Consider the following 24,338-nt stretch of genomic DNA (forward strand, 5'->3'; position numbering starts at 1 on the left):
GCATTTTGTAACTGTAGTCCAACTTGTGTAACTTTTTGGACACATTTTTTTACTTTAGCCTAAATATAGCCTATATAGACACTAGTTCTGATTATGCCATAGCTTTCTCCCCACCCAATTAGGCTAAAGTAATGATTAAAAAAAACACAAATGTTTGATCAAGGGCCCGGCCCGGCCCGTCCCGAGGATAGTGGCAGAAAATAATAAGGCCGGGCTCGGGTCGGGCTCGGGCAGAGAATCTAAACTCCATAAGTTTGTACAACATTTGGGGTTAACATTAATTTACATTGTTATGGATTTAGCCAGAGCCTCCACAAATGTGACTTGAAATGTCTAGCTAAGTATAGCGGAGTATACTTCAGCAACACAAACCGTTGTGGTATCAAACCTGTAACCTTTCAGTTCTCCGATGATCTCCCTAAACACTATACTGCCCTTTATATTTAGAAGTTCCTTCGATTGTAGGCAGGGCAAAATACTGTATCTCCATTTAAATGCACACTGTCATCTCTGTGTACACATAGTGACTCTCTTGGCAGGGCAATTGATTCCAGAAACTAAAATGCATTTCCACGATGACTTCTATTTTGGAGCCTGGGTCTCACGCAGGGCACCTGTTTGGGAGGTTTTGGTTCAGTTTTGGCCTCCCACTGCTGTACTGAGGTTATGTGCTCCACAGCTAAAGGCACTGGTAGTACAGGAAAACATCTATTGGATTTTTAGAGACGCGTTTGCAGATCAGTGAGGTACCACCAACGCAGGTGGGTGTTTGAGCTGCAAGATAGCAGGGTGGGATGTCTAACAACAGACACTCTCGACAGTGCTCTTTTTAATCTTTCCTACGGTTTCACCCTCTCTCTAATTTGCCCATCTCTACTTCCATGAATACTTCTATCAGCACTATGTCCAAAAAGGGCTGAGAAAAGTTGATGGAAACAAAAAAAGACAGAATGAGTGCCATGAGGTTGAGTTAAGAGCATGCTTGCTCCTACATGCACAGTGCTATTTAAAGCCTAATTCAGCATATTTTTAAAGACCTTTTACTCTCGCCCTTTTCACAAATGAGTAGCCTAGAAATGCCAGGCTGGGTAAAAATCAGTATGAGCCCAGTGCTAGTGAGAAATAAACTTTACTGCTCTTTAGCTATGTTAACCATTCATCATGCTGAGGCCCATGTGACCCCTTTTTCCTCATTTTATTTAACTAGATAAGTCGGTTAAGAATAAGTTCTAATTTACGTACGTGTGTGTGTGTGACCATCTTGTTCTTCCGTCCCTTTTGAAAGAGCAGTTTTTCTTTTTATTGACTTTTTTTTTTATGGCCCCCCTTAACCTACTTCGGGCTCTTATGTTGCTTAGAATACGCTGTACAAAAGGATTAATGCTTGCCATACATTTTTGCAAAAATGATTCTGATTGTTGTCTACGCTGGGAGGAGGCCTCGGGGAAGACCCAGGACTAGGTGGAGGGATATATCTCCAACCTGGCCTGGGAACGCCTCGGGATCCCCCAGTCGGAGCTGGTTAATGTGGCTCGGGAAAGGGAAGTTTGGGGTCCCCTGCTGGAGCTGCTCCCCCCGCGACCCGACACCGGATAAGCTGACGAAGATGGATGGATGGATGGAGGATGGATGGATTCTGATTGTTGTCTACGTGTCATTTGGCGTGTTTGAGCCCTGACTAAATCGTGATGTTTCTGCAGGTGGCAGCACGCACAGAGAACGGAGTGAGACGGCGAACCCAGGCCATGTCTCGTTCCTGCAGCAAGCGCAAGAGCAGGTTCTCCTCCCTTTGGGGCCTGGACACTACCTCAAAGAAAAAAACAAAAGCCCATCCCAGTATCAACCAGGTCTGCGATATTTGACTTATTTTCAAGTTTCAAAGCAATCAATAGAACTGCCATGGCCACACACAAAAAAAAAAAATCCTTTTGTCTTTATCCTCCACTGCTCGGCTTGAGTTATGACCACTTCACCTCTTTTTTTTTTTGTCCCAGCAGGTCTTTGCTGATGGCGGCGAGCCAGTGAAAAAGCCTGTAGATGGCATACATGTTGATCCTGCCAAGGAACACAGAGTAAGGAGGAATCATTCTCTGTTTGCATCCATTTGACAGTGAGGTGTAGGTCAAACATGACTGGGAACTTGCTCAACCTAATCTTTAGCCAACACTGACATCAAATGAAATATTAGCCCTCTGTTTCCTGAGTAAGCAGCAGAGCAGAGGCCCAGAGGCTCCAACAAGAATGGCTGCTCATTTTTCTTTCATTCATTTTAAGCCGATGTACATGTAATAGAAGAGCAATACAGAGAGTTAGACTACTTTTTTTTTTTTTAAGGACTCTGACAGTAACCGTTTAGATGGGAAGTACTGGTGAGAGATTACTTTTACTTTAATGATTAAAAACGTACTAGGGAAATGATCACATTTTAATCAAACCAAACTTTGCAGGAAAATGTGTTTACATAGTAGAAATGAATCCGTACTAATAAGTATGTATTAATGTCTCTGTACAAAGAAAGGTGAGGAAGGATGTGTGAAAAGCCTTCCGCGGCCCAGCACGGAAAGTGACATCTGGGTCCCCGACCACCTCACCCCCTCCTGGGTGTGTCTGCCAAATGACCAGCCGGTGCTAACCATCATCCAGCCAGGGGAGTCAGCACTGTGCGTTCTGGAAACTATCTGCAAGGTAACAGTGGCCATTCTTAAATGACCTGACCTGACCAAAGATTCACGTTGACCAGTGATTTTAGCATGACAAAGATTTAAAGACACTTGGAAACAAGTGCAGAAAACGTCTCCTCTCATAATATTATTTAGATAGATAGATAGGTAGGTAGGTAGGTAGGTAGGTAGATATCTATCTACATATGATGTGATGATGTGTCTGCGTTGCACCAGAGGTGTATGTTAAGAACTATATATAGATATACAGTATCTATCTATCTATCTATCTATCTATCTATCTATCTATCTATCTATCTATCTATCTATCTATCATCAAAGAGTCAGAAAGAAGTGGAAAAAGTGTTATGGAAGAATCAAAAATCTCATTTTAACAAGAACACAGTATGTTGCTGGGTAAAAATGCTTTCTATCCACAAAAACGTAGTCCCTAAAACCAAGTGACTGATAAGCTGCTGTCTTAAGTTTGTGATATCAAACAACCGATCCTCTCTCTGTCCTCTTTCCCTCATCCCACAGGCTCACCAGCTGGATCCCACCAAGCACTACTTGCGTCTCAAATTCCTTATCGAAAACCAAGTGCAATTATACATTCCCAAACCAGAAGAGGATGTGTGCGACTTGGTATGTAACCACCTGCTTGAACATGATCCTAATCCCTCCTTCTCCACCAGACAATCTTAAGATTATAAAGGTAAAGGAAATGAATGAAACTAATGCTAGTAATTGCATTAGAATACACGAGGAATCCCAACATGGAGAAACCCAAAGACCATAAGAGCATCCTTTTTGTTGTGAATTATTAATAGGCTTTGGATTTTTATCCTTTCAAATTCACGTTTTCTCATGAGAGAAACGCCTGCCTGCGAGTACCATGCACCGAAACATAAATTTATTCATGGAGTGCCTTGATAAACAATATCTGTATTGACTTGCGTTTTGTAATCATGTAATCATGACACGTCATAGACCATCCTGCATACAGACTCTGCTAGAGCTGCAGAAATGAACACTGTCTTTCCATGCTGTCAATAACCCACCCACCAGAATATGAATAAAATAGGCTGTTGTTTCATGATTTTATATATAACTTCTTTTTGTTCTTCACAGCTTTACAAAGAAATTGAGCTCTGCTCCAAAATTACAAAAGTAATCCAGTTTGACAGAGATGAATCCTGCATGATTGGTTACGGTAGGAACCATTTAAATTATCCCATGTAGTTTCTTTTACATTAACGGTTTTATTGATATTATTTGTTGTTTTCAGTGGAGATGATGCAATGATGTCAATGTCAAAGATGTCATCTGTGGTGCTGTTGTTGACAGCGTAATAATTGCTTTTCTTTGACCTATACATAACCTGATTTTTTTTCTAGCCCATTCTCGTCTGTACTGCACAAATCCTTCTGATGTGTTTTATATAATAGTCCCCCATCTCTCTCTCTCTCTCTCTCTCTCTCTCTCTCCCTCTCCTTTTCCTCCTCCAGGTTTCTCCATTTCTGTGGTGGAGGAGGATGGAGTACAGCAGCTCTACATCACGGATGTGAAGGCGGGCGGATTAGCCTTCGCCAAAGGTTCATTACCCTTCATTTCCATCAAATGAACTCCCGTCAAAGACACTTAGTTTGTGCCTGTGAACGGATAAGTTACAGCTAGATAAAAAAAGAGAAATAATCTGGGGTGCATTGGCTGTTTGTCCGTTCTCTTACATGTTTTCAAAACGGAGTATTTTTCTCACATCGAGGTCAAGTCTTTTTTTTTTCCCTTCTTCTTTTTACTGCATCTCTTTAGAAATGCATTAGCGCATGTTTTTCAAAAGACAGGGAAGGTTTCAGAGAGCACAGCAGTTCTCCAGGGCGTCGATTACTATAATTATAGCTACACTGCCTCTCGCTGGCCTTTTTGTGAAGGATGATGCTGAACGCCACACCTCACCACAGCTGCTTCACATCGGAGCCCCTGCGACAAAGATAGACGGTGGGGCTGAGTGATGTCAAAATATAAAATGCTGGGGTTTGGTCATAGTGACGTAGCGACGTAGCGCTGCAGAAAGTCCGATACCGGCACCGTCTCAGCAGCTGGCCCTTTGCAGGGCATAGAGAAGTGGGTCATGCTTGCAGGGTTTTCCTGGTTCAGAATAGGCCTTTTGCGGGATGAGAACGCACGACAGTAAGCCTGATCGGTCCCCGTACGGTAAACCCAACTAACAAAAAATAATAACCATTTGGTGAGGATTTTGAACGGCTGTCTTTATTCTAAATTCAATAACTTTAGCACTGTTGATTTTCCTTGGATGCCGCTAAATGTCTTTTGGGGGCTCTAAAAATCCTCTATGCAGGAAAAACCCTGTGCTTGTGGGTCAGAAAGATTTTCTTCTGTGTTTCTTAATGTCCTCTCCTCATCTTAATTAGGAGTTCAATGGCCTGTAGATACTGTTTAGTTTTTTTTATTTAACAGGCAGTATATTGATGGTGTTCCCACTTTGCAGGTCTAAATGCAGGGGATGAAATACTTCAGCTGAACGGGAAAGACTCTCACAGTCTCAACTTCTCCGACATGAAGGCGGCATTCTCTCAAGCTTCGCTGGCTTTGACAGTCAACACCCTGCCTTCTGTGGAACGCCGTCAGCTCTGCTACCTGCCGCCACGCCGCTCTGACGCAGAGGATGATCTCTACACGGACATCTTCTCCCAGAGTCAAGGTGAGAGGCGGCTCAGACGCAGCCAGGCGTCAACAGTTCAGTCCCATCTTAATATTTTGTTTCCCTCACTCATGTAAAGCTGCATTTGTGGCACATTTGGCAGACCTAATTAGCTGAGGGGTTACTGAAGATGGAAACATCAAAACTTTGGTTTCCAGAAATCATGCACAGGGTATTAAAGCCTTTTGATTGCTCACGGTATTTGCACCCAGCTGTCCGGGAATTCACTTTTTACCAAAGGATATCAAATGGAGCAAAAAGGCTATTCTCAAGCTTTGACTTTTCCTATCTTGTGTGCAGAAAAGATTTCTCGCTTAGTGTCCTTTAGTGATACCAGTTTCATTTATGCAAACGCAGTGAATCTACAGGGTCTTAATTAGGAAGGATAGGAGGCTCCCAGCACTCAGGTTCTACATGCAGGTTGTTAATCTTAATAGGAATTGACAAAGCAAGGACCATATATAGTGTTCAATGGAAGCTCATTCGTGACCATTATGCTCGTTGCAGAGGAGATCCTGGACGACGGAGTGGGACTGTTGCTCGAGAGCTCAGGAGATAGCCTGGACGACGACTCTGAGATCTTCAGCCAGTTTGAGTGCAGAAAGGTAAGAGCGCCATTATATTATTCGTTTTGTGGAGCCTGATGAAGTGTCACTACAGAAAACGTGACCGTGTGTGTATCATCTTTTAAATGATGTGCTGGCTCCTGTGCTCGTCTTTCGCAGCATCCCCCTCAATTCTGTGTTATAATAAGAGCACTTGTGTTTCACCACACGCTGAGGCACCGTTTGTAACTGGCTTATTCTATGTTGTTTAGAACAGGAGAGCAGTGTCCATATTTATACTATGCAGATGTTAATCCCATGCTTTTTGTCAATCAAAGGGACCTAAATAACAACGTCCACCCTTTGCATTAGAGACTCAATGCAAAGTGAAGTATTCTCTTTAAATGTAACAGCCAAGTGATGGATGGCTCTTTGATTCAGCTTGCATTCTAATTGCTTAATTATATGTGGTGATTAGGATGGAGGTAATGAATAGAGGTGTATTTATTTGAACTTCAAATGAACATTCAGACACAAATTACAAAAGAAGAAGAATCACAGAGCGGGTTTGGCAAGACAAGCTGAAAGAACTACATTTTCCCATTTAGCTGTTAAAGTGCTTTGGCTAACAAGATGACTAATTCTTCCTACTCTAAGTAAGAAGTGAGCCTCAGAGAAAAAAATAAATCATTTAAAATACAGACATTAAAGCAGTGGTATCTTCCTCTTTTTGCAACTAGCTGACTTCAAAGGACGAGTGGGCTCGTGCTCATGGAATGCTGATTGAAAAATTGCTATCTTCGTGTAGATCAGTATATATCTTACCAAACCCACTTGCTCACTACATAAGTTCTCATTGTACCAACTGGAATTAAGAGCTCACAGGATCACTGTGAGACCCTTAGTCATCCCACTTACCCTTGTTATCACTGCTCTGGTTTCTTTTTTAATCCCATCATTTAACTTCTCTTATTTAATGAGCAGCAGTTTTCCAAATATTCTACCAATTCTACTTAATTTCCTGTGTAATAAGGAATAATAATATTATGGATATGAGTAAAATAAGGATATGGATTAAGGATATGAGCAAAATAAAGAGAGAGAGGTGATTTAAGTGGTGTTTTGTCCTGTTAAATTGTGTCTTTTGTATTGAAAGAGTTTGATGAATGTGTAAGATGCTGCACTCTGAAAGTTCAGAGATGAGTTAACATTTAAGTCTTTGTATCTGAAATGCAGTAATAACGTTGGGCACTAGGTCACTAATACCAAAATGGCACAATTGATTTGTGAATCGATCCGCTTTTTGGCTGTGCTTGACGAGTGCTCCGCTTGTGTTCGCCATGGTGACTGTTTAGTCTTTGAACTTTTCTTGCAACAAATGTTCGTATGGTCGAGCGAACACTCGTAGCAACACCTAGAGGGAGTTTTTTGGTTCAAAATATTTCTTTACAGTGGCTGTAAAGTGAACCCCAGAGATGTATTAATTTCAAAGTAAACGACCGTAATCGTATGTGCCCTTCAGAAATGCTTCATTTTATTGTGTGCTTTGGGACTGAGACAAACCTCTTTGTCATTACACTTAAACAAATCCTGGTTACACTTTACTTGAAGGTATCTACATAAGAGTGACATGACACTGTCATGAACATGTCATAAACATTATAAACAAGTCATAAATGTTTGACATAACGCATTATTTTTGTGATTGTTGCGGGCAAAAATCCTTGATTATGCGGCACTTTTTCTTAAAAAATGCAGTGGAATATGCGGGATATTTATGCGATGAAATTGCGGGAACTTGCAAAAATTGCAGTTTGATGAAAAAGAGAAGAAAAATTGATTCCCCCAACACCCTGCTTTTTTAAAACTTAATTTCCAAAAATAGTTTACAGATATTCAGTCATTGCAATAAGTAAACAAATAAGATACAAAAATATATACAAATAATATAATATTAAAGTAAAAATATAAGTAATAGTCTAAACAGAGGGAAATAAAAGATACAAAAGAGACAGACTTTCAAAAATCGTTAATAATATAGACAGTAGGAGCACTTAAAGAAATTTGAGTAGACATCAGATATTGGATACCAACTTAAGAGACTCAAAGTACAACATGTCAAATTCAACCGTTTTTCGATGATGTTCACGTCGCGTAATTGCGTCACTTCATAACGTTCCCATGGCAACAGGAGAAAATGGCTGCTCTTGTGTGAAGTAAACGCAACATTTTTTCAACTTTCTGCTAAGATATATGTGACTTTTTTGCAACGAAAATGCGGGGATTAGGAAATCATGCAAGCACCGCATATTTTGCGCGGAAATCGGCAATTTATGCGGCGAAAGTGCGGCATATTTGGAAAAAATGTGGCCCCCGCATGAATATGCGGACTTTGGCTGATTATGCATTGAATTATGCGATCGCATAATCGCGTTTTTCTGGAGGGACTGTTTAGTAAGTGTCATTCGGTTTTTGTCATGACAAGTTATGGTTAGGGTTAGAGTTCATGTGTCAAGACAGTGTCATGTGTTCATGACCGTGTCATGTCACTCTTATGTAGATACCTTCAAATCCTTCTATCTTGTATAGCCTCCATTCCTGGCCTCTGTACTTGTTCTGGTGTATATTTGGATGGTTACATTGGTTAGAGAGCAATTCAGAGCAAGGACTCAGACTGAACATTTGGTACTATGTACTACCACTGTCAGTCTCTGGATGTACAAATGTTGGGGTGTTGATGAAAGGCAATCTGGGAAATTAAAGCGGACACACCAGAAAAGTCACAAGATAACGTAACGTTACATGTCATTTAGCTGACGCTTTTATCCAAAGCAACTTACAATTGCTATATATCAGAGGTGGCACATCTCTGGAGCAACTAGGGGTTAAGTGCCTTGCTCAGGTACACATTGGTTGATGCATCGCAGTGGGAATCGAACCCAGGTTTCCCGTACCAAAGGCATGTGTCATATCCAATGCTCCATCACCACCACAAGACTTAATGGTTACATAAGTCCTGGAATCGACTCAGAGATGGTGGACATCTAAATCTGTGGTCAAATCCGCTGCTGTATTTGTCTTGTTTCTTTCAGTTCCTGATCTGACAAAAGGCTTGTTTCTGGGCTTGTGGAACTCATACCTCATTTGATTTATTTCTTTGTTATTAAATACATTTTTGGCACGCCTAAACATTTCCCACTCTACCTTTTTCTTCCCGCAAAACCTCCAGTATTCACCGTCCTCTGCAGCAGGCTCCTTTTTGCAGCTCCCCTCTCCCCATCACTCAGCCTCTATTCCTGAAATCCCGCATTTATATTCTGCTGCGGTGTGGCTCACCCAGCCAATCCTGCTCCAGCACAACCTTAAAGAGGAGACTCCTTCCCTCCTGCTCCCTTGCTCTCTCCCCGGTCTGGGGGATTATCGAGACTCCTTTACAATGCTGCTGGAGTTGGCCAGATCTTCACACTCACACTGTGTGCCTGAGTTTAGAGAAGAGAGGGAGAAAACGGTAGAATATCTGTGACAGAACTACAGCAGACTGTGAGGGCGAAAAAGAAGGAGTTGGAAGGCTGCAAGCACTGGTGGGCGGAGAGGAGGAGGCTGAGCAGCTTCACTCATCCTTCATCACAAGCACCTTTTTTTTCCTTTTTTTCTAAACCGAGGAAAGACAAAAGGGCTGAGACATGTGTTGGAGAGGCGCAGTATAGACTTGACTTTTTCTTTCTCCCTGGCACTTTAACTGGAACTGACTTGCCACCTGCACTCTGCACCTGGGTATGTCCGTCCTGAAGTGGAGTAAACATAGCAAGCGCTCCTCAGACTCCATCCATGACATGCTTCATCTGGTGAGATTCATTCCTTGTTTCCTTTTTCTTTCCCTGGCTTGCGCTTGCTACTGCTGCGATAGATGGGGAGCTGCTGTTGTCTTATTCCAGTGAGAGTAAAACACCTTTCCTCTTTAGCATTTGTTTCACACCTCCTCTTGTCTAACTGTAGCAGCCAAGCGGAAGCTGTGAGTCACTGTTGTGGCGCAGAATTGCCCCATAATCACTGAAGTGCTCCACGGGCTGTATGTAAAGCTGTATGTAGGAGCTGAGGCTCCCCCAGATCTGATCTGACGCCACACGACTTGGACTTTACGTGGCGAACTACCCTGACCGTTGTTGCAGCGACTCTCTTACTGTTGCAGAGTTTTCTCTTGGCACTTTGAGCTGTGATCTTCGGCTTATCTCAGTTTCAGAGGGCAGACGTGCAATCTTCTCCCTGCACCATCATCAGTGCTTTCATGCTCTCAAACTGTTTTTAATCTATATTTCATTTGCTAGGGGAAATGCTAGTCTCTTGGCATCTCAGTTTTACTCATGACAGCCTTTCTTATCTACATATTGTTCTTTTCATGTGATATTGAAGGCTTTGATCACTTCTCCCTCCCCTCCCGCCCTCCCTCCCTCATTCTGTGTTCGTTCACTTCAATCTGCCATGCTATGACTGTCCATGCACCCCAAGCTGCCATGGTGTTAATTAGTCTAGATTGTGATTGTGAAGACTGTGACTGGACTGTGGCTGTCTTATTAGGCTCAGTAAAACTGGTTGAGCTCAGTTGACTAATTGGTGAAGAATGAATCAAGGTTATTTAATGGATAATAATACTTTAATTATCATTGTGCAGTAGAACCATACAACGAAATTTGCTTGTGCAGCCTCTAAAACAATACTCACTTTCATATACACACTCACACAATAAATAAAATACATAAAAAAAAAACATTACCAAGGCATCAAAGTCCCATGGTATAGAATCCCTATCTAGAAAGTGCAACTGTGCTGGCTGGGGGGTGGGGGGAGGGCATGATTGTTCATTTCTGTGATGGCCCTGGGGATCAAACTGTTGTGCAGCCTGGAGGTGGGTGCTCTAAAAGCCCGATAACGCCTGCCAGATGGAAGCAGGGAGAAGAGATGGTTTGAGGGGTGTGTCTCATCCACAATTTCCACCAACTGCGGATCGGCTCCGTGCTCCGCCGTCCTTCAATACCCACCAGGTCCGGATATGTTGCCGAACGGCTGAGAATACACACATGGACTTTAATTGACTCCGCCGCCGTTCCACAGTTGGTGGAAATTGCAGGTTATCCTGCAGAATATTGTGTGCTCGGCGGAGGCAGCGGATCTTAAAGATGTCATCCAGTGGGGGCAGGGGGAAGTCCAATGATGTTTTTTCAGCAGATCTTATGATCTACAGATTTTTTTGGAAATGATCTGCAGATTTTTATTTTTTTCCCCCCCCCACTCTTCTTGGCATCTTTTTTGGGTTGCAAATTTGAATGGCGTGCTGCCAACATGACATCATGACTTCGCGTAAACATACACGACCACTTTCTAAAGCCCAGTGGCGAGTTATCTGTACGCATTTTGAGCTATCCGCGTGTATGTCTACGCTGTATACAGCGGACGTAAACATACACGCCACTTGAAAGCTACGGTTGGGTTTAGGAAAAGAACAACAGGGTTGGATTTAATATAAGAAGAAAGCGACTGTTGAGTTTAGGGAACGTGACACGCGGGACACGAAGGAAACGTGACACGCTGGTAGGGTTGGGCATCGTTTAGATTTTAACGATTCGGATTCCAATTCCGATTCTTCCTTTCGATTCCGGTTCTCATCGATTCCGATTCTTTGAGTGGTGGGGTTGAAACGGGTCACATGCTTATTTCACAAATAAGAGGAAAGTTTTATTTTGATTCAAAGGTGGTTTGCAGTTTGACGGGGCTTTTTCAATGTAAAATAAAGCCACACTAGAGCGCCGCTTACGGTGTTCCAAGGCTGCAACGCAACAAGCGCCTGGCCGCTACGGAAACCAAAACTTGTGCATGTTAAATTTGGAACCCATGATCAGATTTGAAACCAAATCCTCCAAACAATTCCAATAAAGAAACGATTCCGATGGAATCGTAATTTTTGAAACGATTCCAAGTAGGAATCGGTTCTCGATGCCCAATCCTACACTCAGGACACGATCCCCGCTCTCCTGGGTGAAAGTCCGGTGTTTGACCCATCCTCCACCCCAACCAACCTACCTATGCGGATTTTCGCCCTTTCATACTATTCGCTACAGCATAAATTCACACGCAATCGAATGGTAATATAAGTCAATGGAGGCCAAACGGCGTCGATAAACACGCTAAAAAGCGAGTGAGTATGTGTCTTGATAACACGGCAGTAATGGCATACGAATTGGCGTGTCATACATACGCCACTTCATGAGATCAGTCTGGTGCTGCTGTTTGTTTTCTAACTTCTTTGCGGTCATACTTCACTTGACCTTCCTTTTGAGCTAAATATACACAATCCCATCACATCAGAGTACTGCAGGAATGAATACATTCATGTTGTACTGAGGGAAACGGTTATGTCTTGGGATGTGACATGTTTTCTTTATGGATGCTTATGGAGCAGATCTCGATTGATCCTTTTTGACAGGATCTCTCATGCTGATTTTTTTTTTTTTTGTGTTAAACATACTGAATACTGCACATCAGTGGTACATTTATTAATGAAGGTGTTTTGGGGCAATAGACCTTTTTGTAAGGCAGCTTTTATTTCTTACTACATCCAAATGGTTTTGTAAATAATGGATAATTACTTGTACGCCCATGCTGCATTTATTCAAACATGTTTAATCAACAAAAACATCATCACAGTTGAAAAAAAGCCTATTGCAGCAGCTCTTTCACTACAGATTTAGCTAAATTAGCATCAGTGCATTGGTGTAAATTTAATTTCTAACATTACACTTACAGACTTGATAGCACTTGCCAGTTTATCCGTTGATCTTGGTGGGAGCTGCCTGGTTATTTTGGGAACATTAAGAGGGACAAACTGCTGTCGTGCCTCACATATGGATGTGTCTGTCTGATTAGATAACGTGCTGATAACCATTGTCATTTGCAAAGCTGCATGAAAAGATGCGTGACTGTCACTGGATAACACAATGGCCTTTTCTTCTGTTCTTTTTCTTATTTTAGTTAATGGCATCTAACCTATGGTTGTTTCTACCTAGCATCTACTCATATATGCACTTTTTTATGCACCGTAATTTTGTATATGCACTTCTTATGAAAAACTGTTTTGATGCCCTCAGATTGTAGACTGATAGGCTAGTAGTAGATCTTAATTAAGCATTTTTTTTTTTTATCTGAGATTGATAACGTTCCATCTTCTGCAGCTGTATGGAGGCTATATTATATTATTTCCCAGAGGAGTGACATGATGAATGGCTTCTGTTTGGCCTATAAAATATTATATATTACCAACCAGAACTCTGTTATACACTCAGTGGTGTCCGTACATGCTAGTGGTTCCTGTTATGTCGCCATAACCATTTGCTCCCTGCAACTTTCTCAGTAAATCTTTGTGTCATCTATTTTAAAATAAAAGTCTTAGATTAAAGATTAAATTCTTTCCTCATAAAATTGAATAAGGTTTTGATGGGTGTCAATAGAATTTATCTTTCGGTTTTGTGTTTGTATTGATGTTAAAGGCCAAATGCCATTTAGTTGTGACCTGTGAGGCTGTACCCTGTTGCAAACAAAGTACTGTAACTGTATAAAGCCATGTAGGCTGTTGCTGAGTGGGGTCTATTTTGGTCCAAAATGATAGTCTAATGCACATCAGGGCTGGTCTCCACGGCAACCCACACTGTATGTGGACAGACAATGTTGTGTATATTTTGATTCTGTAAAAGAGATGAATCATTACACCACCGATCCGGCAGTAGGAGGAACACACCAGGGAAAAGAGGGATGTGAGTGAAAGAGAGGGAGGCGGAGAGCCATTGTTATGACAGACTGAAAATAGACCAAATTAGTGCAAATGAATTTTTTTTTTTAAGGTCTGCCTCTCTACCTCTTTCCAGGCTCACACTCTGCACAGTTATGGATCAGTCCACATCAGTAGGTGGAAAGTGGCACATGCAAGTTAATATCTGAGGTGCTGATTCACAGATCTTTGGATATTTCCTTTTAGGAGTTCAGGTTGGAGTTGCATTATTGCATCACATTTTTCTTCAACGCTTTTCTTTCTTTCCATTCTTTTGTAGAGTACGGAGCAGGTCGCTGCTTTCTGCCGCAGTCTCCATGACATGAATCCCACCGAGTGTGTGTCCTCTTCGCCTAGCCCAGACTCGCCGTTCCCACCTCCGTCAACTCTGCGACAGCTCTCGGATGCCGACAAGCTACGCAAAGTCATCTGCGAACTTGTGGAGACCGAACGCACCTATGTCAAAGTAAGTATCACTCATCTTACTTGTAAGGGGCAGATGGTCTATGCGAGTGTGCGTGTTTCTCCCGTCCATCGATCTGTGTTTCTGTCTGCCTCAGGTTGTGTTAGCCCTACACATTACCTATTCCACATGACCAATACATATTTATCTCTGTGTCCCAGGAGACATTAGGGGGACACAGCTGTGCTCTTGCCTGGATATTGCCTAATCTTTTTCTGCCTGGTAAAAATGTGGCTTGCTGGAATAACTGGGTTAGAGGCTATATAATGGGATAATGTCAAGGCTATCTAAAATGTCGTACCTCATTACAAAGGGCACATATATACTTATTATAGAAATCACATTATGCATGATATATGGTGTATTGTACAACATTCAAAGCGATTTCTGGTGGACTTGGGCTATTTGTTCCAATTACCCAGAATCAAACAGACGTGTGCATACATCATATGTTTTCATTCATCATATGCAGTTTGCAGTAGTGGGACTTACTGCTAATGTAATATAGTGGAAGACAAAATCATGGAAAAAGACTAAATGAAAAGGGACTTTAACTTTGAAGTAACAATTAGTAAATCAATGTTGCAAAGATTGGTCATTAAGTTGTGTGTTAGTCATATTTAAAAATGACCGTGGGCTACATACCTTTTTTATGTCCTTGTTGGTTAGTTTTAGCTATATGTTTGGCACATGTCGTTATTTTCAAGATTACTCCTTAGACACTTTTTTTTTGACCAATTTGGGCACAGATGATTTAGCCTCTTGGGGCTTTTTTTAAGCATTTAAGATACTTCAGAATTAAACATGTTTGCATTACTTTGTCTAACCAATGAAGATATTTTCCCTTCTAACAAAGAATTCACTTATTTGTTAATAAGATGAAATATTTTAGGCTGGTCTTCTTAGGAGGTTGCTTGAGTTGATTATGTAACAATAGGAGATAGAAATGTGTAAATTACAGTGAAATCTTGTTAGATGTGATAAGGTGAATGTTTCCCTACTTTTTGGCAATTGATCTAATAGGCTTTCTACAGTTTAGCTTAGGTAACTGCAGCCGTGGACATTTATGTTATCGGGTTTCCATTAGTAAAGTAAAGTAAAATGCATGCAGAAAGGCATCCGCCAGCACCAGTGTTGGGAAAGTTCACTTTCTACATGAACTAGTTCAAAGTTCAGTTCAAATTTAAAAATTGTTGCAGCGGACAAAGTTTGCACAGAAATGTAAGATTTTTCCCATCCTCACTGACCTTGCCATAAAACTTGTTTAAATGATCATACGACGCCTCCACGCTGCTTTTTGTTTTGATGACGCATGCGGCGGTGCGACACTGGTGGCTGGTGTTGCCAGATTGGGTGTTTTTTCTGCTACATATTAAGGCCTGTTTGCGGTGAGTTTTAGCCGGGTTTTGGCCTGGAAGGCTCTATAGACATCTGGCACCCTATTGAACGAAGTTAAACAGAGAGAGCGTGCCGTTCACAGACACCAGAATGAACAAGTTCACAGTAACGTTCATCAGGCAGTAATACGGTACGTTCAGTTCACGTTCACCCAAAATAGGAACGAGTTCGTGAACTATCGTTCAATGAACGCATTCAGGCACAACACTGGCCAGCACCTCTGTCTGTGATCTTGGAGGGACTTTCCCTGCGACTTAATCTGTTTTGTTGTGAGGAGCTGTGTGTTTTTCATGTCTGTTTTCCACGTTATGACTTGGGCAACCCTGAATCAAACATAATTCACTCTTGTCTTGCAGGATCTTAATTGCCTCATCGGGAGATATTTAACCCCACTGCAGAAAGAGACCTTCCTCACACAGGATGAGGTATGTCAAATTTAATCCTTTGAGGGGTAGTTGGCTTTTAAATGACAACACTGTTTAAATGTTCTAAGAAAAGTGGGTTACATAATCATGTAAAGAGTAGGCTGTGAACGAGGACAAGAGGGATGGATGATGAGAGAGGGGGTGGTTTGCTAAGTGAAGAGATGTTTTACATGCACTTGCAATAATGTAATTCATTTGGTTTTATTTTTGAGTATTTCCATGCTCTAACTGTAGCAGAGGGTTAATATTGGATGCAACAGATAAAGATATTGAGAAATATTACAGAACACATACTGTAACAATGGAGAATTTATTTTGACTTTGCTCAAATGCTCTTTTCCTCCAGCTGGATGTACTGTTTGGGAACTTGCCGGAAATGGTGGAGTTCCAGGTTGAGTTTCTCAAGACCCTGGAAGACGGGACCAGATTGGTTCCAGATCTAGAGAAATTGGAGAGAGTGGATCAGTTCAAGGTATACCTTCTTTGAGAAACCAACAAGATATGACTGTCAACAAGCATTTAAACACCCATAAAGTCTTTCAGAAGTACTGTTTGGGTAACTTCTCTTCCTTTTTTCACAGAAAATCCTCTTCTCCCTGGGAGGCTCTTTCCTGTATTATGCAGACCGTTTTAAAATCTACAGTGCTTTCTGCGCCAGCCACACCAAAGTCCCTAAGGTCCTCGTAAAGGGTAAGTAAATGTGCTCTTGGGTCGACATTCCTCCTGGGCTCAAAGGAGAGGATGTATTTATCCATCAACCATCTGCCATATCCTGCAAGGCTTCATAAATCTGCTCTGCAGAGTTGTCAGCCAGACAGTTGTCCATTTGACCTCTGCATATTTTCAAACTGGTGGCTCCCAGGGCTAAACAGCCCTGCAACACTGTATGATATATAATGAGCGGTGTTGAACAATTTGTTCTCTAGCTAGTACACCCACTCCCTTTTTAACATTCGAGTGGATGGCTTGTTTTGCTGCATTTACATTCAATGAGTCAACTAGTTGTTGGCCATACTAAGTTTGGTGAGGTCTTATTTGGATGAATCTGTTTTTAAGGCTGTAAACAAAATATTACTGCCCACTTGTGTTGCCTGCTCTTAGATAAAAAGCATGAAATGGTTCAGTACTTTTGACTTGTCCGTTGGTCATTTCTAATGCAAGGCAACGTAAAACAAACACTAACTGGATCTGAGTTGAACTGTTTTCACTGTTATGCCACAGTAACCTGAGTAATATCTGCCAACTTCAGCTAAAAACTACTTCATCCTTTTGTGAACTGTGAATTACAAACCATAAACAAATTTATCCAAGTAAACTACTAAAGACTAGAATTATATGGGCATGTACACACAATCAATTGCGTAAAAGACAAAAAAAAATGAATAACATGTCTAGAAGTACAATAAGTGTTTTAATGGTCATTCCAGCCAAAACCGATCATGAATTCAAGGCCTTCTTGGATGACCGCAACCCCAAACAGCAGCACTCTTCCACCCTTGAGTCATACCTGATCAAACCCATCCAGAGGGTGCTGAAGTATCCCCTGCTGCTGAAGGAACTCTACTCGCTCACAGACCCTGACAGCGAGGAGCATTACCACCTGGATGGTAAGAGCCGGTCACAAGGCGGATGAGATGAACTCATTTTGACAGGGGAGTATGCATACGGTCACAACAATGCAATGCTAACTGTGTCGGTTTTTTTGCTCACCTTAAGTTGCCATGAAAGCCATGAACAAAGTTGCCAGCCACATCAACGAAATGCAGAAGATCCATGAGGAGTTTGGGGCAGTGTTCGATCTACTCATCACTGAGCAGAGTGGTGAAAAGAAAGAGGTAGGTAGGACAAAAGGGTCTTGGCTCGGTTCTCTTATATAAAGAGCACATGTGGAGTGACTGTGTCTTTTGCCAGGTGGCTGATCTGTCCATGGGTGACCTGCTACTCCACACCAGTGTGACCTGGATCAACCCCCCTGCCTCCTTGGGAAAGTGGAAGAAAGAGCCCCAGATAGCTACATTTGGTATGTCAGGGATGAGATTCCTCCATGATTATGTAATGAGAAGGTCTAAGTCATCTGAAGCCTTTTAGTGATAATTGATGGTCTTTTTTTTCATTGCTTTTTAGTGTTCAAAACAGCAGTGGTCTTTGTATGCAAGGATGGATCCAAGCAGAAGAAGAAAATGGTATGTTTCCACACAAGCAAGATGCCATCACCAAAACCCATTTAAAAATATAACCTATTTTATTAAAGCACTGTAAATTCACTGCCCATGTGCCACTTTCGCTTTTGGTCCAGTGGGTCACTTGTAAAGGCAGCATTAAAGCTGATTAGAACTGGATGCAGCTCATTTCACAGGAAAAAAATTTAAAAAATTGTTTGATTGTAGGGTGGCTCCCATCGTGTCTCTATATCTTCTGAAGAAAAAGACCCCTTCCGATTCCGTCACATGATCCCAACTGACGCTCTTCAAGTCAGATCCTTGGGCAATGCAGGTAGATAACTCAATTATAAATGCACAGTACTGTATTGAAATACATTATTCTAAACTTAGATATGATTACTTCAGAAAATCTCCGATCACATGAGTGTCAATTTACTTTCTCAGATGGCGAGGGCTCGGCTGTGTGTGAAATTGTCCACATAAAGTCGGAGTCAGAGGGACGGCCAGAGAGGACATTCCAGCTGTGCTGTAGGTGAGGATCTCTTCTAATGGAGGTTTAATTCCACTGGAGATTGAAGCTTGTGTGCCACTGATACCGCTGCTATCTACAGCGTGACAAACTGATAACATGCCCTTCTATCTCCCTCAGTTCTCCAGAGAGTAGAAAGGACTTTCTGAAGACAGTCCATTCCATCTTGAGGGAAAAGCACCGCCGGCAGCTCCTTAAAACGGAGAGTTTACCCCTCAACCAGCAGTATGTGCCTTTTGGAGGAAAGCGCCTCTGTGCCCTGAAGGGAGCCCGTCCCGCCATAAATAGAGCAGGTAAATGCCAGTCTGTGGCTGCATTCACCTTATATCTCCAAGTGTCCCAATTCTGAATTTGTTCCTTCTTACCTGACACGCTTTAGTATATTTTGAACAAAAACGTTAAATCTGAGCTTTTCATTTTGGGTTTCAACCACATTTATAGAGTTATTTATGTGGGTAGATTGCATAGAAGATGGCATTCAAGCAAAATTACAGGTAATGTCATGATTTTTGGAAAACTGACTGATATTTTGTTTCGGCACAATCCCAATATTCTTTGAGGTTGGACTCTTATGCTTTGAACTTCAATTACAGATGCCCGATCACGTTTTTAGTCTCCAATAACAATTTCTGATCATCAATGAGCAATATCTGCCGATAGAGGGCTGACGCCGATCATTTTTGTGTTTTGTTTAGATATAGCTGTGTCAATATTGGCCGGTTTGTAGTGTATTAGGATCTCCACCAGGTGACAGTGTAACCTGCTATATAATGGTGTGTCACTCTTTATTAGTATTAGAATCACAAGTCACTCTTGTTTCTTATACCCTTTTCCTACATCAAATTAGGGTACATATGCAAGTTTTTAAATTGGAAATTCTGCTAACGATGGACGCCTTTCCCATTGCAAGTAGACGAGTATGCATTTGATTTTTTTTTATCTGGTGCGTCGAGGGCTCGACAGTAACAGTTGCGTGGTTGCCCTTGGCAACCAGATTGAGTCAATTGGCAACCACCTGTTAAATATTTGTTTTTGTTTTAATATATAAAAACAAATCACAACTGGAAAATGTATTTCAAAAGAAGTCAAAATTTTATTTGGTTGTCTCCGTAAATTTCAGCTGTTGTGAGACTGCTTATCACACAAGCGTTTTCCGTGAAAAGATAGTCAATGCAATTTTCTGTTCATGTCAACGGCGCATGTTAAAATCTGGTGCTAATATGGCACCGGTGCCCGGTATTTACCAGACAAAATAGCAATGCGGATTTCGGTACCTCATTAGGCCTCCTGCACACTGCCTGTGTGGTGTGTCTATTTATATTTCACCTCCCATGTTAACAGGTTAGAGCTTACACACTGCCTGTGTGACACGCACGTCTCAGGCGCCAAAAACGCGTGCGTGCTAGAAATAGGACCGACCCAAATTTTTCACGTGACACACAAGCGTGTTTGAAGCGTTTCCAGGCAAAATAGAATACGAAAAGATGTTTGTCATTTTGACATGAATACATATTAATAAATGACATGTTGATGTTTGAAAGTCTCTAGGTTTTGACATAAATGCAGATATAAATGTAATAAAAAAAAAAAAAAATCGATTTTCAAATATTGCACCTATCAATACAGAACGAAATATTCTGTAGCCTATTTTGCTGTCACTACTGCCGACGTTGTCTTTGAAATCAAATCCGTATATATTTGTTTGTGGCAAATATACATATGTACAGACAAGGCTAGCAGCAGCAGCGCCGCATCAGACACGTTTCTGGTGTGTAAAGACATAGAAAACGCCATGCAGCCAGTGTGCATGAGGCCTTATGGTGCCACTTAAATGTCTGCGCTGCTCTCTGATGCTCCGAAACAAACGTTAGAGGCAACAGAAACATTGCTGCATATCACGCTAGTAAACACTAACAACACGTTACACAGCAGGTAACAGTTAGCTACAGTAGTAACTGGATTAAACACTGTTAAAATACTTACAGTTAAACGGTGTAAAAGTGTATTTCACTGTAAAGGGGTCCAACAGCAGGATGTACAACAGTCTGCTGCTAAAGCTATGAGCTAAAAGACTCAAACTAGCTCTGGTCACTGCTGTTGTCTGAAAAACACAGATGGGATAGAAACCTCGTGGTGCATTCAAAGAAATGAAAAATGAAAGAAAAAAAAAAGGGTAAAATACCCTTTTCGCATTGCTTTTTTTGTTTTTTGTTTTTTTTTTAACAGCAATTTACTGGTGAAAGAACTAATTATTGTTAAAAGTAATTATTACATTTTAAGTGATCATTTAAATTCCCCTCTGATCCAAAAATGTATTTGATCTGAGAGTCAAAACAGTGATCAGATCCTTGAGTTTTGTGATCCGTTGTACCACTATTTGAGAGGGATGGGAAATGATATTGCAAGCCATTATCTCATAGTTTCATTATTAAAATGTGTGGTATAGTTACATAAGCAATGAATTGCTCCTAATATAGGAAGTTTAAAACACGGCAACCGTATTGTAAATTTCGGTAACCGAAACCACGCGCCAAGAACGCACCTGAAAACGGGTGTTAACTTTCCATGCTACAGCTTACAGTGCACAAGACTGCAAACCCTGCTGTACCATTATACATCCATGGGCTGTAGTCACTTGATATCTTCGCAACTAAATGTAACCCTTGTTTTGACTTCGGGTCAAATTGACCCGTTTTTAATTTTTGTTTTATATCATAAAATATGGGACGTAGAAATAAGCGCTGAAAGTGTGTAGAAGAAAAATTTTACAAATAAAAAACGTTGGAAAAAGCAAAAACAAACTGTGAAAAAAAGGTTTTCAAGGTTGATGGGAAGACACAACAAGGGTCAAACTCACCTCTGCTCCGACCGCTTGCTCTGCAAGAAACAAAGTGGGATTAATAATAACGCGTCTGATTTCAAAACGGATCATAATGGCAGCTCTCGGTTGAGTGTTTAACTTTGTGTGTAGTTTATCGGCGGCTAGAAGAGATTAAGGCCGAGCCCCTGATCACACGTTTAGTAAATATCGACCAAAAATGATTGGCGTTCAATCAATCAGGGCATCGCAAACTTCAATTAAGTTTGTAACTGACACTACGAATCATTTTTAAGTTATTTTTTGTATTTACGATGCAGGTAGAATACCCTGTCCCGACAGGACACCCTTTATTATGTAATTCTACTGTGCTCTACACCAGTATTGCTCATTGTTTATTAATCAACAAATTTGTTTTTGTTCATATAGTACTCAAAATGTGAGAAAAGAGTCAAACGGTATGATACCAAAATCCAAAGTAATGTCCTGAAAGCATTAGTTAACTTATTTCTATTATGTATTTATTTGATGTTTTATGACTACCTGTTTTTCTGCAGCATCTGCACCGACCAGAACTCTAGGCAGAAGGAAGTTAGTGCGCAACCGTTTCACCATAGACACCGACATAGTTTTTGATGGCGACCCCGAACAGGACCTTGCTTCGCCACAGGAGCCCGACTCAAATCGGCTGCAGCAGGACGACAAACCAGACGAGCCGCAGCAGTCTGAGTTAGCAGGTGACACAGACCGCTGGGTGGAAGAACAGTTCGACCTAGAAGAATACGAGGACCCGGAAGAGGTGAAGGAGACAGACATCCTTAGTGATGAGGACGACGAGTTCTGCCAAACACCCAGGGCGCTGTCCGCTGAGGCCGACCTGGAGGCCCCCGTCATGGCTTTGTCCTTGGAGAGTGAGGAAACGGAGGAGAGCGAGAGCCTTAAGTCCCCAAAGGCCAGCGGGACACCCGATGATGTGAAGCTGTCCAACACAGAGAAGCAGAGCGCCGTGATCGATGCAAAGCAAATGGAGAAGGGTGAAATTTGGGTAAGAAGGCAGCGATCCGGTTCGTCCCCAGACTGTGGCACATAAAAGCTGAAGGACAGGCAGACTGCTTTACACAGGCTCCAGCAAGATCAGTCTTCACAAACAATGCATGGGCATTGACATATATCTACATAAACATATATGAGGAGATATATCCTTCCTTACCTTACTTTGCTGAATGCTTTTTGTACAGGTAGGATCAGTGGAGCAATACAGGAATCTAGAACGAGGGAGCTTTCGTTATCCCAAATCAAATGCTGTTACATAAGAGGTCAAGTGTAAGCTTTGAGAGATGAACTAATGGTACAATCATGGAATCTAATCAGTTGCTTTGATTGGCATGGTTTGCACATTTGGGCAGCATTCTATAGTCCTGCCTGCTGTTGCCAAATTTAGGTATTGTGAGAACATTTGATATTTGTTTTGTCTGTGTGACTCAAAGATATTATCATAGTTAAGGGCTGTATATTGTTTGTCCTTAAAAATATAGAATTGCAAAGGACAGTATTTTCTTGCATAGTTTACTGTACTTGTACATTTTCACATGAATATACACTGACATGTTTTTGGGAACATATTTTCTAGTTATGTATAATATGATTTGGATCTCTTGCTTTACAGACTTAAAGCTATCTTTTTAGCCTGGAAAATATTTTGTTTGCTCTCTTGTGACATTTAATAGTGAAATTATGTAATAGCCCCTATGTCAGAGGCTAGGGGCATTTTAAATTTGTTTTAACTTAATCCTGTTTTACTTGAATTTGCCGTTTCATTTATTTGTTTTACTGTCAAACCATTTTCTTGTATTTTTGCTCTTCAGTATTGCCATTTCAAGAACGCTCGATGTTACATTTCATTCTTAATACTTAGGGGTGCACACTATTGTAGAGCATTTGCACATCAGTTATTTTTAAAGTGTTAAAATATTTTCACTGGTAATGGATCACAAAGCAATGTTTTTTTTATTTATTCATATGTAAATGAATTTGTTAGCAAAAAGCATTAGTAATCTTTTTTTTTTCACAATGAAAGTCCAAATTTGCTCAAGCAATCAAGGGGAAAGACTTGCAGTATGCCTGAACAGTGAAAGAAGTCATACTTGTAAACAACTCATTGTGCTACTAAGACTGCATTTTTATTACCGTGTGTATATAGAAAAATGTATTGATATCATAATAAATACAGTTGTTTCCTACTTATAATTCAAAGCAGCTCTCTGTAATGATTCATTGGTTTGTGTGGATTTACTCAACAGCCTAACTCGTTGCCTGCAGCTCTGCAGACATCATCCCTGCAAAACAATTTGTGATGTGTGGAAAAACACAAATGCCCAATGTGTTCAGACATGCCTGAGAACAGAACTAAGCAGCTAATCGATGCTCTCCTGCCTTGAAGCTACCCACAAAGAGACTGCAATTCTAGATCAAAAGTAGAAAACTAAAAACTGAACCTGCGGAAGACGTTAAGAGCCACTTAGTGCGTTGGCAAGTCATGGCTGATTAGGTGTCTGAATGATGGTGAAGGAGCTAAAACTCCCATTATCACAGAAAGGATAAATGAATGTCTAGTCAGTGTCTCAGACAGCTGCTCTCACTTAAAAAAAAATAAAATAAAACATTCCTATTCAGGCAGGACTGAAAAGTATGGAAAGTCTGTTATGTCTACAATAGTTAAAGTGAACGCATTCGGCTGAATAATTCTTTTTCTGTCTCTGGTAATAACAGTCTATTGTTTAACAGTTACTCTTGTGGAACA

At 41.2% G+C, this 24,338-nt stretch overlaps 1 protein-coding gene and 1 long non-coding RNA gene across 4 annotated transcripts in view; one reads left to right on the forward strand and one right to left on the reverse strand.

The window, feature by feature from the left end:
• tiam1b (TIAM Rac1 associated GEF 1b) overlaps positions 1-23,791 on the forward strand; it is a 24,855-nt gene extending 1,064 nt beyond the window's left edge. The window contains exons 2-21 of one of the 3 annotated variants that reach the window (XM_039778066.1): positions 1,701-1,847; positions 1,995-2,072; positions 2,515-2,685; positions 3,201-3,305; positions 3,792-3,873; positions 4,169-4,255; positions 5,170-5,382; positions 5,890-5,987; positions 14,024-14,209; positions 15,961-16,029; positions 16,376-16,501; positions 16,611-16,719; positions 17,457-17,636; positions 17,746-17,864; positions 17,941-18,049; positions 18,154-18,212; positions 18,417-18,522; positions 18,636-18,723; positions 18,841-19,013; positions 22,096-23,791. In XM_039778066.1, coding sequence (XP_039634000.1) covers positions 1,701-1,847; positions 1,995-2,072; positions 2,515-2,685; positions 3,201-3,305; positions 3,792-3,873; positions 4,169-4,255; positions 5,170-5,382; positions 5,890-5,987; positions 14,024-14,209; positions 15,961-16,029; positions 16,376-16,501; positions 16,611-16,719; positions 17,457-17,636; positions 17,746-17,864; positions 17,941-18,049; positions 18,154-18,212; positions 18,417-18,522; positions 18,636-18,723; positions 18,841-19,013; positions 22,096-22,628 — 2,838 coding nt within the window. In that variant the 3' untranslated portion in view covers positions 22,629-23,791. Of the gene's footprint in view, positions 1-1,700; positions 1,848-1,994; positions 2,073-2,514; positions 2,686-3,200; positions 3,306-3,791; positions 3,874-4,168; positions 4,256-5,169; positions 5,383-5,889; positions 5,988-9,621; positions 9,773-14,023; positions 14,210-15,960; positions 16,030-16,375; positions 16,502-16,610; positions 16,720-17,456; positions 17,637-17,745; positions 17,865-17,940; positions 18,050-18,153; positions 18,213-18,416; positions 18,523-18,635; positions 18,724-18,840; positions 19,014-22,095 lie in introns of those variants that run through there. The other 2 variants (XM_039778074.1, XM_039778084.1) reach the window with 2 other exon arrangements.
• The window catches only part of LOC120544464, a 41,573-nt gene continuing 39,636 nt past the window's right edge, over positions 22,402-24,338 (reverse strand). The window contains exons 3-4 of the long non-coding RNA XR_005636503.1: positions 22,749-22,803; positions 22,402-22,517 (exon numbers count right to left, since the gene is read on the reverse strand). This is a non-coding gene — a long non-coding RNA (uncharacterized LOC120544464). The remainder of the gene's footprint in view (positions 22,518-22,748; positions 22,804-24,338) is intronic.

The sequence above is a fragment of the Perca fluviatilis genome, chromosome 2 (genome assembly GCF_010015445.1).
Source record: "Perca fluviatilis chromosome 2, GENO_Pfluv_1.0, whole genome shotgun sequence".
Lineage (NCBI taxonomy): Eukaryota > Metazoa > Chordata > Actinopteri > Perciformes > Percidae > Perca > Perca fluviatilis.